This window comes from Protobothrops mucrosquamatus, unplaced genomic scaffold, assembly GCF_001527695.2.
Source record: "Protobothrops mucrosquamatus isolate PMUCROS unplaced genomic scaffold, P.Mucros_1.0 scaffold2689, whole genome shotgun sequence".
Classification (NCBI taxonomy): Eukaryota; Metazoa; Chordata; class Lepidosauria; order Squamata; family Viperidae; genus Protobothrops; species Protobothrops mucrosquamatus.
Genome location: NW_015388735.1, coordinates 30,035 through 43,021, shown reverse-complemented (window position 1 = coordinate 43,021; position 12,987 = coordinate 30,035). Strand labels below are relative to the sequence as shown.

Sequence of the window (12,987 nt, the reverse complement as noted above, 5' to 3'; positions counted from 1 at the left end):
TTAGCTGTGGTAAGCCCAGTTGCTGGAAAGGCCTCAATTTGGGATTCCTTATGTCTTCAGGACTGTGACTCACCATTTTTGCTGGCAATGCTGCATGGCTTCGTCCAGAGCCTTCACTCGGCTTATCACAGTCTGACGTCCCTCCCGATAGCTTTGGCCTCGCTCCCAGCTGGGAAATCTGCCAGATTCCTTTCTCCCCCGGCTTGCCGGCTGTCGCTTCCCCCCCCTCCCCGGGGAAGCTGCTTCAGCTAGGAGGAAGCTGGTCTCAGACAATTTCTTCTCCTTCATTTCAAATGTTCCCCAAATCTTTACCAGTACCTCTCAAACTTCGAGGCAGTGGATGGGGTTTGGGACCCCATATTGTTTTAGAATGAGATGAGACCTAAGCATAATGTCATGTGTCTGAGTAACGAAACACTTAAAAGGACTTTCAGGCATGTTTTCTCCTAAAAGCATTTATTAAGGTTACAATACGTCAGCACAGCATGGTGGAATGCTTAGGTCTGCTTCTCTTCCGCTACGCATAACATTCCAAACATTTTCTACTCCCTTATTGTAGGGTCATGGTTCACATCTTCCAATCAACTTGGAAGATGTGATTTACTTCCGGTTTCTTTCTCCCGGGCTATCCTTATGCTCCTCCCTCTTTCCCTGTTGCTGGTTTAACTATATATATACCAGACAGTTCTGCACATTGTCAAAGCAAGAATATACAGTATTTGCAGCGTTGACACCTAATTAATTGGATTTGAGAAGCTGATAACCACATTAACTCTTTAAATCTATTGCTTAGTTGTAGACCAGACATGTCCAACCTTGTCAACTTTAAGACCTGGGGATGTCAACTCTCAGAATTCCCCAGTGAGCCATGATGGCTGGGGAATTCTGGGAGTTGAAGCCCCAAGTCTTAAAGTAGCCAAGGTTGGGCACCCCTGTTCTAGCCTTTTACTAAATTGCCTTTCATATTTCAGTTTGAGGAAGACACACTGGCATTTTTTTCCAAATATTTCTAAAATGGCCCCAAAGAAATCGATGTAGTTCTGTTGCAGGAGTTACCTTAGCAGCTGACCAGACTGCTTTAGGTCAAGCCTGGTTGCAAATGCAGAGCTGTAGCTTTCTACAGCAGAATCTGTGGAATTTCTGACCTGTAGAACATCCCAAGCTGGAGGAGTATAATCATTTGGAAATGGGAAGATGAAAAGGGAATGTGGTTGAAAAACAATGGCAAAGTCATACCTAGGTCATAGAAGAGAGGCCCAGAACAGATTTGGATGAGGTAGATCTTTTCTCACAGAAGAACTTCAAGCAGTATTAAGTGCTCTAGAGCAATTTGTGATATATCTCATATTATCTTTATAGGCAAGTTACAGTGTACTATTCTGTATGTTGAGGACAGCAGTCCCCGCACACATACTCCCATGAGTCCACTACCCTTGCAGTCTTCATTAATGCGACCTCTCTCTTGTTTTAAAGAATACGTGTTCTATGCAGTAACAATTGGTTGCTTCCAGGACTGTGTGTTTATTGTTGGTGACCTCAGAATTTCATTTAGTTCTTCAAAAAGTGTTTTAACTCTTGAAGTTTGAGAAGAAAAATGTGAAAGGGTGTAGGCAAAGCAGAGATACAGTGCAGGGCTAGTATAGCCTTTTCTCATGGTGAAGGCAAAGCCTCGTTCAGATGGAAGGCATTGTCTTAATAATAAAAAAGATTATATTTAAAAAGTTAACATAAGAAACAGGCAGGCTCTTGCCTTTGTCCCAACAGCCACAAGCAGCACTCAGTTATGATAATTATAATTCTTAGCTTTGGGGATTGGGCATATTTGTGTGGGTGGACCTCCTGTTTGAGCTGACAAGTGCGGATGGTACCTGTGACTTTTATTTGTGCACCTGAGTCCTTCTGGCCATCTCATGTACTTCGGGGGATGTGAGAGATGTTTGTGGGACTCAGTCATCTTCCTTCTTTATACTTTTAGATGCAGCCTGATGTGAGAGAAGCCAGTAGACTACCAGGGAGGCCAGAGGCTTAGACTGAGGATGAGGAAATTGGGCCTCTGTGTTCCCATCCCTGACACTCCAGGAACCTCAGGGAAATCATGACTTTCCAGGCACCAAAGGGTCAACTTGCTCTTCCAGAGCCTCTCCAGGTCTTCTCTCTGCATGGATAGGAGTACCAGAACTCTGGAGGTAGGGATGGCTGGGTTCTTTTGTTACTCCCCCCCAACCCTTGTCCGGACACTGGAGCCTCCAGAGCACAATAAATAAGACTTTTTTATAACCTTCTTAGCCTTTGCATCTCCCTTTCAAATTTTATTGGTTTTTTAACTTTTACAACAGAATGCTCAAGACACACCGTGGTGGTTAGGTGATCAATCATCCAAAAACAAAATCATATAATAGCTCAAGTAAATACATTAAATGTTCCCTCTCTATTTCCCTCAAATAATATAACCTATTTAACATAATCCATTTCTACATTACATATCTATAAATCCTAATCCTGTTTTGAGCTTTATTAATTTACAATTACCATAGTCCAATATAATCTTAGATAAATGTATTATCACTTCGGGTATCCCTTTTAAAATACTAATCCAGATATATTCTAATTCATAATCTCATAAATCATTGATTTTATCATAGATCTCTCTTATTACTTCAAATAGCATTTAAATCTCATTCAAATAATTATATCTAAAAGAAAACCACACACCTATTATTACACAAAACATCGTCTTGCTAACTTAACACACTCAATTAGTTGTTAAAGCTATCCGAATTTCTAAAAGCCTCTTTCATATTCTTATTCTCATTCCATTACAAAATAATTTTCATACAAATAAACATATTATTAGAAAAAATACATTCTTACTCTGTTTAACATATATATTCTAATAATCACAAATTTTCAACTCTAAATCTTAATCCTTAAATCAATCCATATTTCTCAAAACCTTTTTAATCCATCACATATAATTTTAAATTTGTCTTTTTAGCCTTATTCTGGCTTTCTTCCTACGCCAAGCAGGCTTCCATAACAAAGCCTCTATTTCAGCAAATAAATCTCCCATTATTGCTTGTAATATCATTTGGGTCAGTAAAAGACCTCCCATCCTCTGTTTTTGACGCCTGGTTCCTGTCTGCTGGATAAAACACTCGATCATGTCCAATTTTATAATTAATAGTTGATTATCAGAGTTGTCATAATTCTCCAACAGTTGTAATTTCAAGTCCATTTCTGTTAGTTTTGCAATTGTAGATAGTTTAGTTACAATCATTTTTTGGTCATCCAAAGTCTCCATAGGTTGTATGTAAATTAATTCCTCTTCTGTTGCTTTTTGGTCTGTAGAATGATCAAATAGAGTCTGAAGGTCAGTTTGTAAATTCACAGTAGAATTTCTGTTTATTATTTCTGCAGTTCTCTCTCTTATTTGGGAACATATTTCCTCAGTAGCTTCATAATTTTTTTCCAGTATGAGTTTACAGTTGAGTTGTGAATATGATTTCTCCATTTCAATAGTAACACCAACAAGAAACGGTTGCAGTTAAATTTCTCCACAAGATATCCTCAGTAAACTATGAAAGTCTCTTCCAGACATCAAGAATGAGATTAGCAAAGTCAAAGAGCTATGGAGTCTCTTTTCCGGCTTCTCATAGAGTTGTTGTTGTTTTTTTCAAACAATAAAGATTTATCCCTTTAAAAAAGTAAGTCCAAGACATAGGAAAACACTATTCTCCAGCTTAGAAGATATAATAATAAAGTTTTATGATAAGGATTTTTCCAGGGCCCCCAAGTAACCAAAAATAAAAATAGTCAATAAGAGGTTTTTTCCTTTGTTATGGAAAGCTCTTTTCCCCAGATAAACAAAGGCAGCTCTTTCAAAGCAGGGAAGTAATTCCAAAAGGCTTTTGACAGGAGAGTAGTTAAGCAGAAAGAGAGAGGGAAAAGTCTCACTGGGATCATCCACGATGGTTTCTTAACACTTAGATGTTCTTTTGACTTTCAGCTGGAGCAGCTAAATAATCGGCCATGTTACTGGCCGATCTTTCTCTCCGTCGGCCCTGAGGAGCTGCCTCGGACCGCGGAAGGAGCTGCCTCCTCCCCCCGCAATCAACGAGAGTCCTCCTCATTGGTAGTCACCCCTCCAGGGTGACTTTTCGACCCGATTGAGGGTCTACCGGCAGAGGAAAAGCAGGCAACAAAGAGAGAGAGCCTCTTCATGTGCCTGCACCCACTGCAACCCAAACAGGAAGTGCCTCTCCCTTTCAAAGTTGATCAATTAAGGTTGAGGTGGGGGTACCACAAAGTATTATGACCCTAGCAAAAATGCACCAAAGTAGAGCACTCAAAACGAACATTATGAATAGTGACACCCTCCACTTTTCAAGATAAAATTGCAGCTTGCAAGCAATTTAAACATTTATAATAAATATTATTTTGCATCTATGTTATTCTAGCTCTTTTGTACAAGGCAGATGGAAAGAATCCAGCTGAAAGGGCTTCTGTGGTGGCTGTTTCTTGCCTTCTTCCTTTTGTCTTCTTTTCAGAGGCCCTAACAATCTCTCTGTCACATAGCTTGGCTTCACCCTTTGCACCAAATTATAGATTGCTGAATAAACCACAGTGGTTATATCCCCCATATCCATATGTCAAAGCCAAACAAACAACATTGTTTATAGTCTGATGTATAGAACCAAACACAATTCCCACCAAAAAGCCTGTGACATCAGCTTGTCTGAAGTCAAACTTGCAGTTCCTGGCTCAAGTTTGACTCAGGCTTCAGGTACTTCTAATTACTATGTCCTTGAAAATGGTCAGTTTATCTGGGACCTCTGGGTGAGGAAAATGGCAGATTGATGCATCTTTGAAAGCATGGAGACAACACTGAGGCTGGAACTCTGACTTGGTGGTCAGCCCAGTCCTGCAGAGCTTTTCTGGACAAGAAGAAGCCAAAGAGAGATTGCCCATGTGCACTCTGAATCATAGAGGAAAAATTGCTGAATTTGGAAGAAAGAATGAATTTCAAAAATTGAAGATCAATGCAGATACAGTTCAAAAACAAGGTTAAATTTAGTTAGCTTTACTGTTTAAAAAGAGTTGTTTATGAGAAGGGAACCTTGAAATGCAATTTGGGTTGGTGGAAATGGTAAATTTGTTTGCAACTGCTGCAAAGAAGGTCAGAAATCACTTCTTTGGAGTTTTCTATTCCTTTTCCTATCTTTTACTTTTTTACTCTTTCATACCTTTTTCTTTTCTTTTTGTAGTGGTTTAATGCTGTGTAAAAAAGTTTTCTTAATAATGATTTAAAAATTCTTCCACTCAGTCATGTCCAATTTTCACAGACTGCCTGGACAAGTATCCCTGCAAGTCTTCTTGGCAAGATTTTTCAGAAGTGATTTGCCATTGTCTCGTTCCTAGGGTTGAAAGAAAGTGACCAGCCCAAGGTCACTCAGCTGGCCAGTTCTTCTCACAGTATTTTTTCTGCATCAAAATTTTATCACTTATTCAACAGTGTAATGGAAAAGAGCCTTAGGTCCATTAATTCTCAGAAATATGGGATAAAAATCCTTTTATCCTAGAAAAAAGAGACTAAGAATTCATTGTAAAACTAACAACTAGAAAGCAATGCTCTTGTATCAAAAAAAAAAAAATCCATGACCAATACACAAGGTTCAAGTTCATTGCCTATGTCCTACTGCAATCTTTCCCAGTTTAGTTTACCTTGGGATTCAGAGGACATAGTTCCTGGAGATTGCCGGAATTTAAATTAAAGAATCAAGAATGTGGGAAATATATGTACAGTTTTATTGGTTAGATTTATACCCTGCCTTTACAGGTAGTCCTCGACTTACAACAGTTCGTTTAGTGACCATTTCAAGTTACGACACTGAAAAAAGTGACTTACGACCATTTTTCACACTTAAGACAGTTGCAGCATCTCCATGATTATGTGATTAAAATTTGGACGCTTGATCACTTTATTTATTTAAAAACTTTTTATTGAGTTTTATAAGGTTGGGAAGGGATAGGATCAGGATGGGGATTAAGGTTTGGGGTAGGGTTGGAATCAGGATTGGGGTTGGGACAGGATTGGAAACAACATTGGGGTTGCCCCCCAATAACATTTTCAAGCTTTAGCAAACAGACTATTGTCCGGGTACATATGTTCAATAGCAGTAATTAATATAATAGTGAACAACTATAGCAAATATGAGAAACAATAATCATAAACAGTGTCAATTAATCAATACATATCCTTCATCTTATTAAAATATATTCGCCATTAAATATCACAATCGTTTCTTACTAGTTCGTTTTGCTAACCATTGGTAAAAGTTATCCCATGTTTTAAAGTAAACTGAGTCTTCTTTCTCTTTAATCTCTAAGGTTAATCTGTCCATTTCTGCACATTCTAAAATTTTCTTAATTATGATCTCTTCAGATGGTAAATTTTCATTTTTCCAGTATTGGGCAAATGCTATTCTTGCTGCTGTCAATATATGCAATATTAAATACTCATTCTCGGCTCCTAGTATTCCTAACAGAAACAATTCTGGTTTAAATTCTATCTGTATTTTAGTCATCTTTTCCAACCATGTATGAATCTTAAGCCAAATTTTTTTCGCACTAGGGCATACCCACCAGATATGATAGTAGGTACCTGGCTTTTGTTTGCATTTCCAACAGTTGTTCGTTTTTAAACATTTTCGCTAGTCTTACTGGTCTCATATGCCATCTATAAAACATTTTATACAAATTTTCTTTATATGAAGCTGCTTTAGTCAGTTTAATGTTTCTATCCCACAACTTTTGCCAATCTTCTAAATCTACAGAATATCCAAAGTTTTTTGCCCATATTATCATCGTTTCTTTTACTTGTTCTTCTTCCATCTTCAAATTTAAAAGAAATCTGTAAAGTTTCCTAATCAAGTTTTCATCTATTTTTAAGAGTATTTGATCAAATTCTATCTGTTCTTTATAAAATCCCATTGTCTTTACATCTTTTTCATATCTTGTTTGAATTTGCTAAGGCCACCATGCTAAGTCAATACCTAGTTATTGTAAGTCTTGCCTATCTTTCAGTTTTCCGTCCTTGTCCAAAATATCTTTGTAAGTAACGACTTTGTCGTAGTTAATTAAATTTGGGTAAGCAAAAGCTTCCATTGTTGAAAGCCACTCAGATAGTTTAATATCAATTTTTTGTTTTATTCTTTCCCATTCTAAAAACAGTACATTTCTTATAGCATGGTTTTGGAAATATCTGTGTGTTTTATTTTTCCCGTACCATAGAAAGGCATGCCAACCTATTTGTAGGTCATGCCCCTCTAGGTACAGTAACCTTTTATTTCTCAGCGTTAGCCATTCTTTAAGCCATGGTAAAATAGCTGCTTGATAATATAGTCTCCAGTCCGGGAGCCCAAATCCTCCACTGTCTTTAGACGTTCAGCTTGCCCGCTATAAGAAGCCTCCCCCACACGACCCCCAGCAGCGACCAGAGCTACCCGGACAGCAATCACCCCCACGAAAGCCTTCAACTACTGCAATGGCTGAGAGACCCAGGCCACCTACAGGCCCATCAATTAAGTGTTTTCGGTGTGGACAGGAGGGACATCGAGCGGCAACCTATCCAGTCCTCTACCCCCGACTGCAGAGCTAAGATCTCAAATTCTTTTCAATCAACCTGGGGTCCTGAACTCCATCCGCTGTCTCTAGGCCTGAGAGGAGCTGGTAAAGATTCAGGGAAGAAAAATCTATCATGAAACAAGTGAGTTTGCTTCAAGACCCAGCAGTGGCTGATAACCCAGAGGAGGAAACAGACAGCATGCTGTGGGAAGATGAATTCTGGCAGACCTCCCAGCTGGGATCAAAGACTTCAAAAGCAGAATGGTACAGAGCTGACGAATGGCCTGCTACTCAAGCTTTGGGTGAGTCACTGGAAAGATTTCAAACCCCAGATGTGAAAAGCAGAAATCAATTCCTGCAGAGAGAAGCCTACAGCCCCTCCCTCGTAGATCAGACCCTGGTTCCCCCGGCCAGGAACTGCAGTCCTGAAGACAGAGGGAATCCCAGACTGAGGCCTCTGCAGCAATGGGCAGATTGGCACCCCCCACAGGTACATAATCAGCAGCAGCTGAGCATACCATAGCTAATAGAGGCCTTGCAACAGCTTGGGGTGGTGCAGAAGCTAGGAGATCAGCAGCTGGTGGGAGACCGACCACAGCAGAGAGATTGGCCACAGCCCCCGAACGTGCAACCCCTGGGCATAAATCTGCAGCCGGGGGGGGCAGCAGCAACAGCCTATGATTGCACCACCTTTCAGAGCAACCTTCGATGGGGACCCAGAGAAGCTGGTTTTTTTCCTCAACCAAGTGCGCTCTCATTTGAATTGCTGGGCCTATCTCTACCCGGACCCGGGGGCCATGGTCGATGTCATTGCGTCCAACCTAGAGGGAGAAGCATCCGAATGGCTGAACTATTTGTATAATGAGCAAGCCCCCGAATTGGAAGACCCCCAACTCTTCCTCCTAGGGCTGAGGGAAAGATTTGAGGACCCATCTATTGGACTTAAAGCAAGAGAACAGATCCACAAAATAAAACAAGCCGGCAGGCCTGCCCTGGAGTACGTGCGTGAATTTCGCAAGATAGCAGGCCAAATAGAGGGGTGGCCTGAACAATCCCTGATCCAACACTTCATTGAGGGATTAGACGATCACCTCTCTCAGGCCTGCATCTATCGAGCAGTACCTGATCAGCTGCGAGAATGGTACCAGGCAGCGGTGAAGCTAGACGTTCAGCTCGCCCGCTATAAGAAGCCTCCCCCACCTGAATCTGAGCAGCAGCCAGAGCAACCCGAACAACAATCACCCCCACGAAACCCTCCGACTACTGCAATGGCTGAAAGACCCAGGCCACCTTCAGGCCCGTCAATTAAGTGTTTCCGGTGCGGATAGAAAGGACATTGAGCAGCAAACTGTCCGGTCCCCTACCCCCAACTGCAGAGCAGACCGGAACCAGTGGCGAGAAGGAAACCTGCCCAAGGGCTAACGAGAGAAAAATCCAACCGGGTCACGCAAGAACCTGTTGCCCAGATTACACCCCTCACACAAGAGGACGCCAGGACTCCGGGTGGACCTGCCCCTGCTCTACCCTCCTTTGACAGCGACGATGAAGGAGAGAACGACCCTATGGTGAGTCGAGAAATCCCGCCTTTTTCACTGGCCGCCAAATTTATAATCCCTAAGTCTGGGGCACAAATGGACTTAAACATGCTAATTGATTCTGGATGCACTCGCCGCATTATTGGTCTGCCTTTTGCCATGAAAATGGGCATACGGGCAAAACAGCTTTGCAAACCTGTGAGGTTTGAGCAAGGCGATGGCTCCCTGATGGGAGGGACTCTTTTCACACAATTAACTGAGCCCTTATGCCTAGAAATAGGTGCGCACTGGGAGTTTATTCGCTTCCTAGTGGCTCCAAAAATGACTGAGACTGTGATCCGAGGGCTAGCCTGGTTGGACAAATGGAAGCCGTTTATCTGGTGGGAGAAAGGAATGAGAACTGTGAGACTACCTATAGGACCTAAACCTCCCGCTGATTCAACCAATGTTGCGGGACACCTTAGGCCACCCAATGAGTGAGCGCACATGGCTGCCTTACCGCCGCCAGGCGAACCACTCATCCCCAATGAATACCGGGACCTGGCGGAGGTTTTTAGTGAAAAAGAATGTGATGCCCTACCCCCTCACAGACCCAATGACTGCTCCATCGAACTGGTGCCAGGAGCCAAACTCCCACGACCGAGAATGTATGCTATGTCCCCCCTCGAAATGGAGGAGATGCAGCGATACATGAACAAAAACCTAGCGAGGGGGTTCATCGAACGGGCCAAATCTACCGTGGGAGCCCCTGTGTTGTTCAAAGAGAAAAAAGATGGGTCTCTTCGTCTCTGCATAGACTATAAGGGTCTCAACGCTGTGTGTGGAAAATAAATACCCCCTCCCCCTCCTAAAGGACTTATTAACCCATCTGGCGAAGGGGAGTGTCTTCACTAAATTAGACCTGAGAGAGGCATATTACCTGGTGAGAATAAAGGAGGGAGAGGAGTGGAAAACTGCCTTCAACTGCCCCATGGGGAGCTATCAATTCAAGGTCATGCCATTTGGACTACAGGGGGCTCCAGCTATATTTATGCAGTTGATTAATGATCACTTGTACAAAGGGGTTTTGGTGTATCTTGATGACATCCTGATATACAGCACGAATATGACTGATCACATAAAGCTGGTGAGAGAAGTGCTAAAGAAACTATTGAATGCCAAGCTTTAAGCCAAATTGTTGAAATGTGAATTTCACCAGACCCGATTAGACTATCTTGGCTACAGAATTTCCAACGAGGGTATTGAGATGGACCCAGCCAAGGTGAAAGCTATAATCGAATGGCAGCCCCCAAAGACTCGCAAACAGCTCCAGAGCTTTCTGGGTTTTGCCAACTTTTATCATCAATTCATCCCCTCTTTTGCCGAGATTGCCCTACCCCTCACAGAACTGCTCAAAACAGGCAAAGGAGGAGGGAAGCCACGACCGGGCCAACCACTAGCATGGACAATGGGCTGTCAAACAGCTTTTGAGAATTTAAAGAGACTATTTGCCGCTGAACCGGTCCTAAAGCACCCCTGCCCAGGGGAGCCCCTTGTGATTCATGCCGATGCCAGCAATGTGGCAGTTGGAGCTGTGTTACTGCAAAAGAACAAAAGTGGGGTCCTGCAACCCTGCGCCTACACCGCTAAGAAATTTACTGAGAGCGAGCGGAGATGGGCAATCTGGGAGAAAGAGGCCTTCGCGATTAGATGGGCGCTATTAAACTGGCGACACTATCTAGAAGGGAGCAAGGTGCCATTTGAGGTATGGACAGATCACAAAAATCTAGAAGCACTGAAAACTCCCCGTAAATTGTCCCCAAAACAAGTGCGATGGGCACAGTACTTTAACCGCTTCGACTTCACTCTAAAGTACATACCAGGAGGAAAAAACTTCCTAGCTGATGCGCTATCCCGGCTACCCCAATACAAAAGCGAACGGGAAGAGATTAACGAGGCTATTATCCCCAATCCACAAACTGCTGCTCAACTTATACCTCGCAGGGTCCCCAATCCTGATGACCCTGGAGTAAAGAAAATAAAATGAGAGTTCCTCACTGATCAATGGTTCAAAGATAATCAACCCTCCCTAACGTGCAGGGATGGCTTGGCTTACAAAGGGGGGAAACTATATTTGCCAGAAGCCCTCCGTCTTAATGCTCTCAAACACAGCCATGATGTAAAACAGGCTGGACACTTTGGATATTTGAAAACCCTACACCTCACCCGCCGGCAATTTTGGTGGCCGGGGCTGAAAAAGGATGTGGAAAACTATGTAAAAAGTTGTACTGTATGTGCCACAATGAAAAGAATTCCAGGGAAATCCCCTGGGTTACTGCAACCCGTGGCAGACCCTTCTCAACCATGGGAAGAAATAGCTATGGACTTTATAGTAGACCTACCTGAAAGTAGAGGAAATACTGTCATCTGGACTGTGATAGACCTGTTTTCGAAGCAGGCTCATTTCATCACCTGCAAGAGGGCTCCCCAAAGAACATTCCAAGTTGGGGAAAAGGTTTATCTGTCAACTAAATATTTACGCCTCAAATTGCCCAGCAAGAAATTGGGACCAAAATTCTTGGGGCCTTTCCCCATAGTAAGGATCATCAATCCGGTCACCGTAGAACTAAAACTCCCTAGACTTTTAGGGAGAATTCACCCAGTCTTCCATTGCAGCTTGTTGAAACCTTATCGGGGCTCCACTTTAAGACCTCCCCCGAAGAAGGCACCTGGGCCCCTCGTAGTTGCGGGACAGACCCATTATGAAGTGAAACATATTCTTGACTCTAGAATTTTTAAAAGGAAATTGCAGTACCTAGTACAATGGAAGGGATACCCATTGTCTGAAGCCACCTGGGTGAAATCTAGTGAGGTGAAAGCTGACAGGCTCGTCAAAAGGTTTCATGCGAAATACCCCAACAAACCAAAAACTAGTCATTAACATATGCTTTTGTTTACATTGCAGGATCTGTCCTTTTTGTAAGGGGGGCCGGATGTCAACGCTGCTAATATTTTATATTCTTGCTTTGACAAAATATGCTGAACTGTCTGGTACTTTTAGAGTTAATTCAGAGGAGAGGGAGGGAGGAGGGAAAAGCCCGCGAAAGAAGACGGAAGGGAACCTTTGCCCTTCAAACTAATTGGAGAACGTAAATCATGACAGCAAAATAAGGGGAGGGAAATGCTAGCAAAATAACTGCTCAGTGGGTGGGGATCTCAGATCTTAGCATTCCTTTCATCATGCCTGTGCCAACATTTTGTCACATAAATAAAAAGACTTTTTTAGGATAAAATGCCTGGAAATTCTTTGAAGTGTTTCATTAGTCGGAACCATGACATTTAGCTTCTTGTAACATTTTCACTTTAATTCGTGCTTTCTTCCCTTGCCAAATAAATCTCAATATTGTTGCATTTAGGTCATCAAAAAAGACCTTTCCCAATTTTACAGGAATCGTTTGGAATAAGAAGAGTACTTTCGGCAGGACACTCATTTTCATTGTAGCTATTCTTCCTAGCAATGACAGTTGGAGATTTTTCCACTTTTCCAAGTCTAGTTTTATTTGTTTCAACAGTCTTTCATAGTTATCTTCTTTTAATGTACATCTTGCTGTTAAATAAATTCTTAAATATTTAACTTTTTTGACTATTTGCAGATTTGTCTTTTTTGTGAATTGAGTTTTCTGTTTGTCTGTTAGGTTTTTTGTTAGTACCTTAGTCTTTTCTCTATTTATTTTCAAAGCAGCCACTTCTCCAAACTTTTCTATTTTCTCCAACAATTTAGTAGTTGTTTGTAGTGGCTCCTCCAAAATGAAGACCAAATCATCTGCAAAAGCTTGTAGTTTATATTTTT

At 42.0% G+C, this 12,987-nt stretch overlaps 1 protein-coding gene across 1 annotated transcript in view; it reads left to right on the top strand.

Annotated features, from left to right (window-relative positions):
• Nucleotides 1–2,111, top strand: part of LOC107296214 (rab GTPase-binding effector protein 2-like) — a 59,519-nt gene extending 57,408 nt beyond the window's left edge. Inside the window, exon 13 of the mRNA XM_015825564.2 lies at nucleotides 1,976–2,111. Within this exon, the coding sequence (XP_015681050.1) occupies nucleotides 1,976–2,029 (54 nt within the window). The 3' untranslated portion in view covers nucleotides 2,030–2,111. The remainder of the gene's footprint in view (nucleotides 1–1,975) is intronic.
• The last annotated feature ends 10,876 nt before the right edge of the window (nucleotides 2,112–12,987 follow it).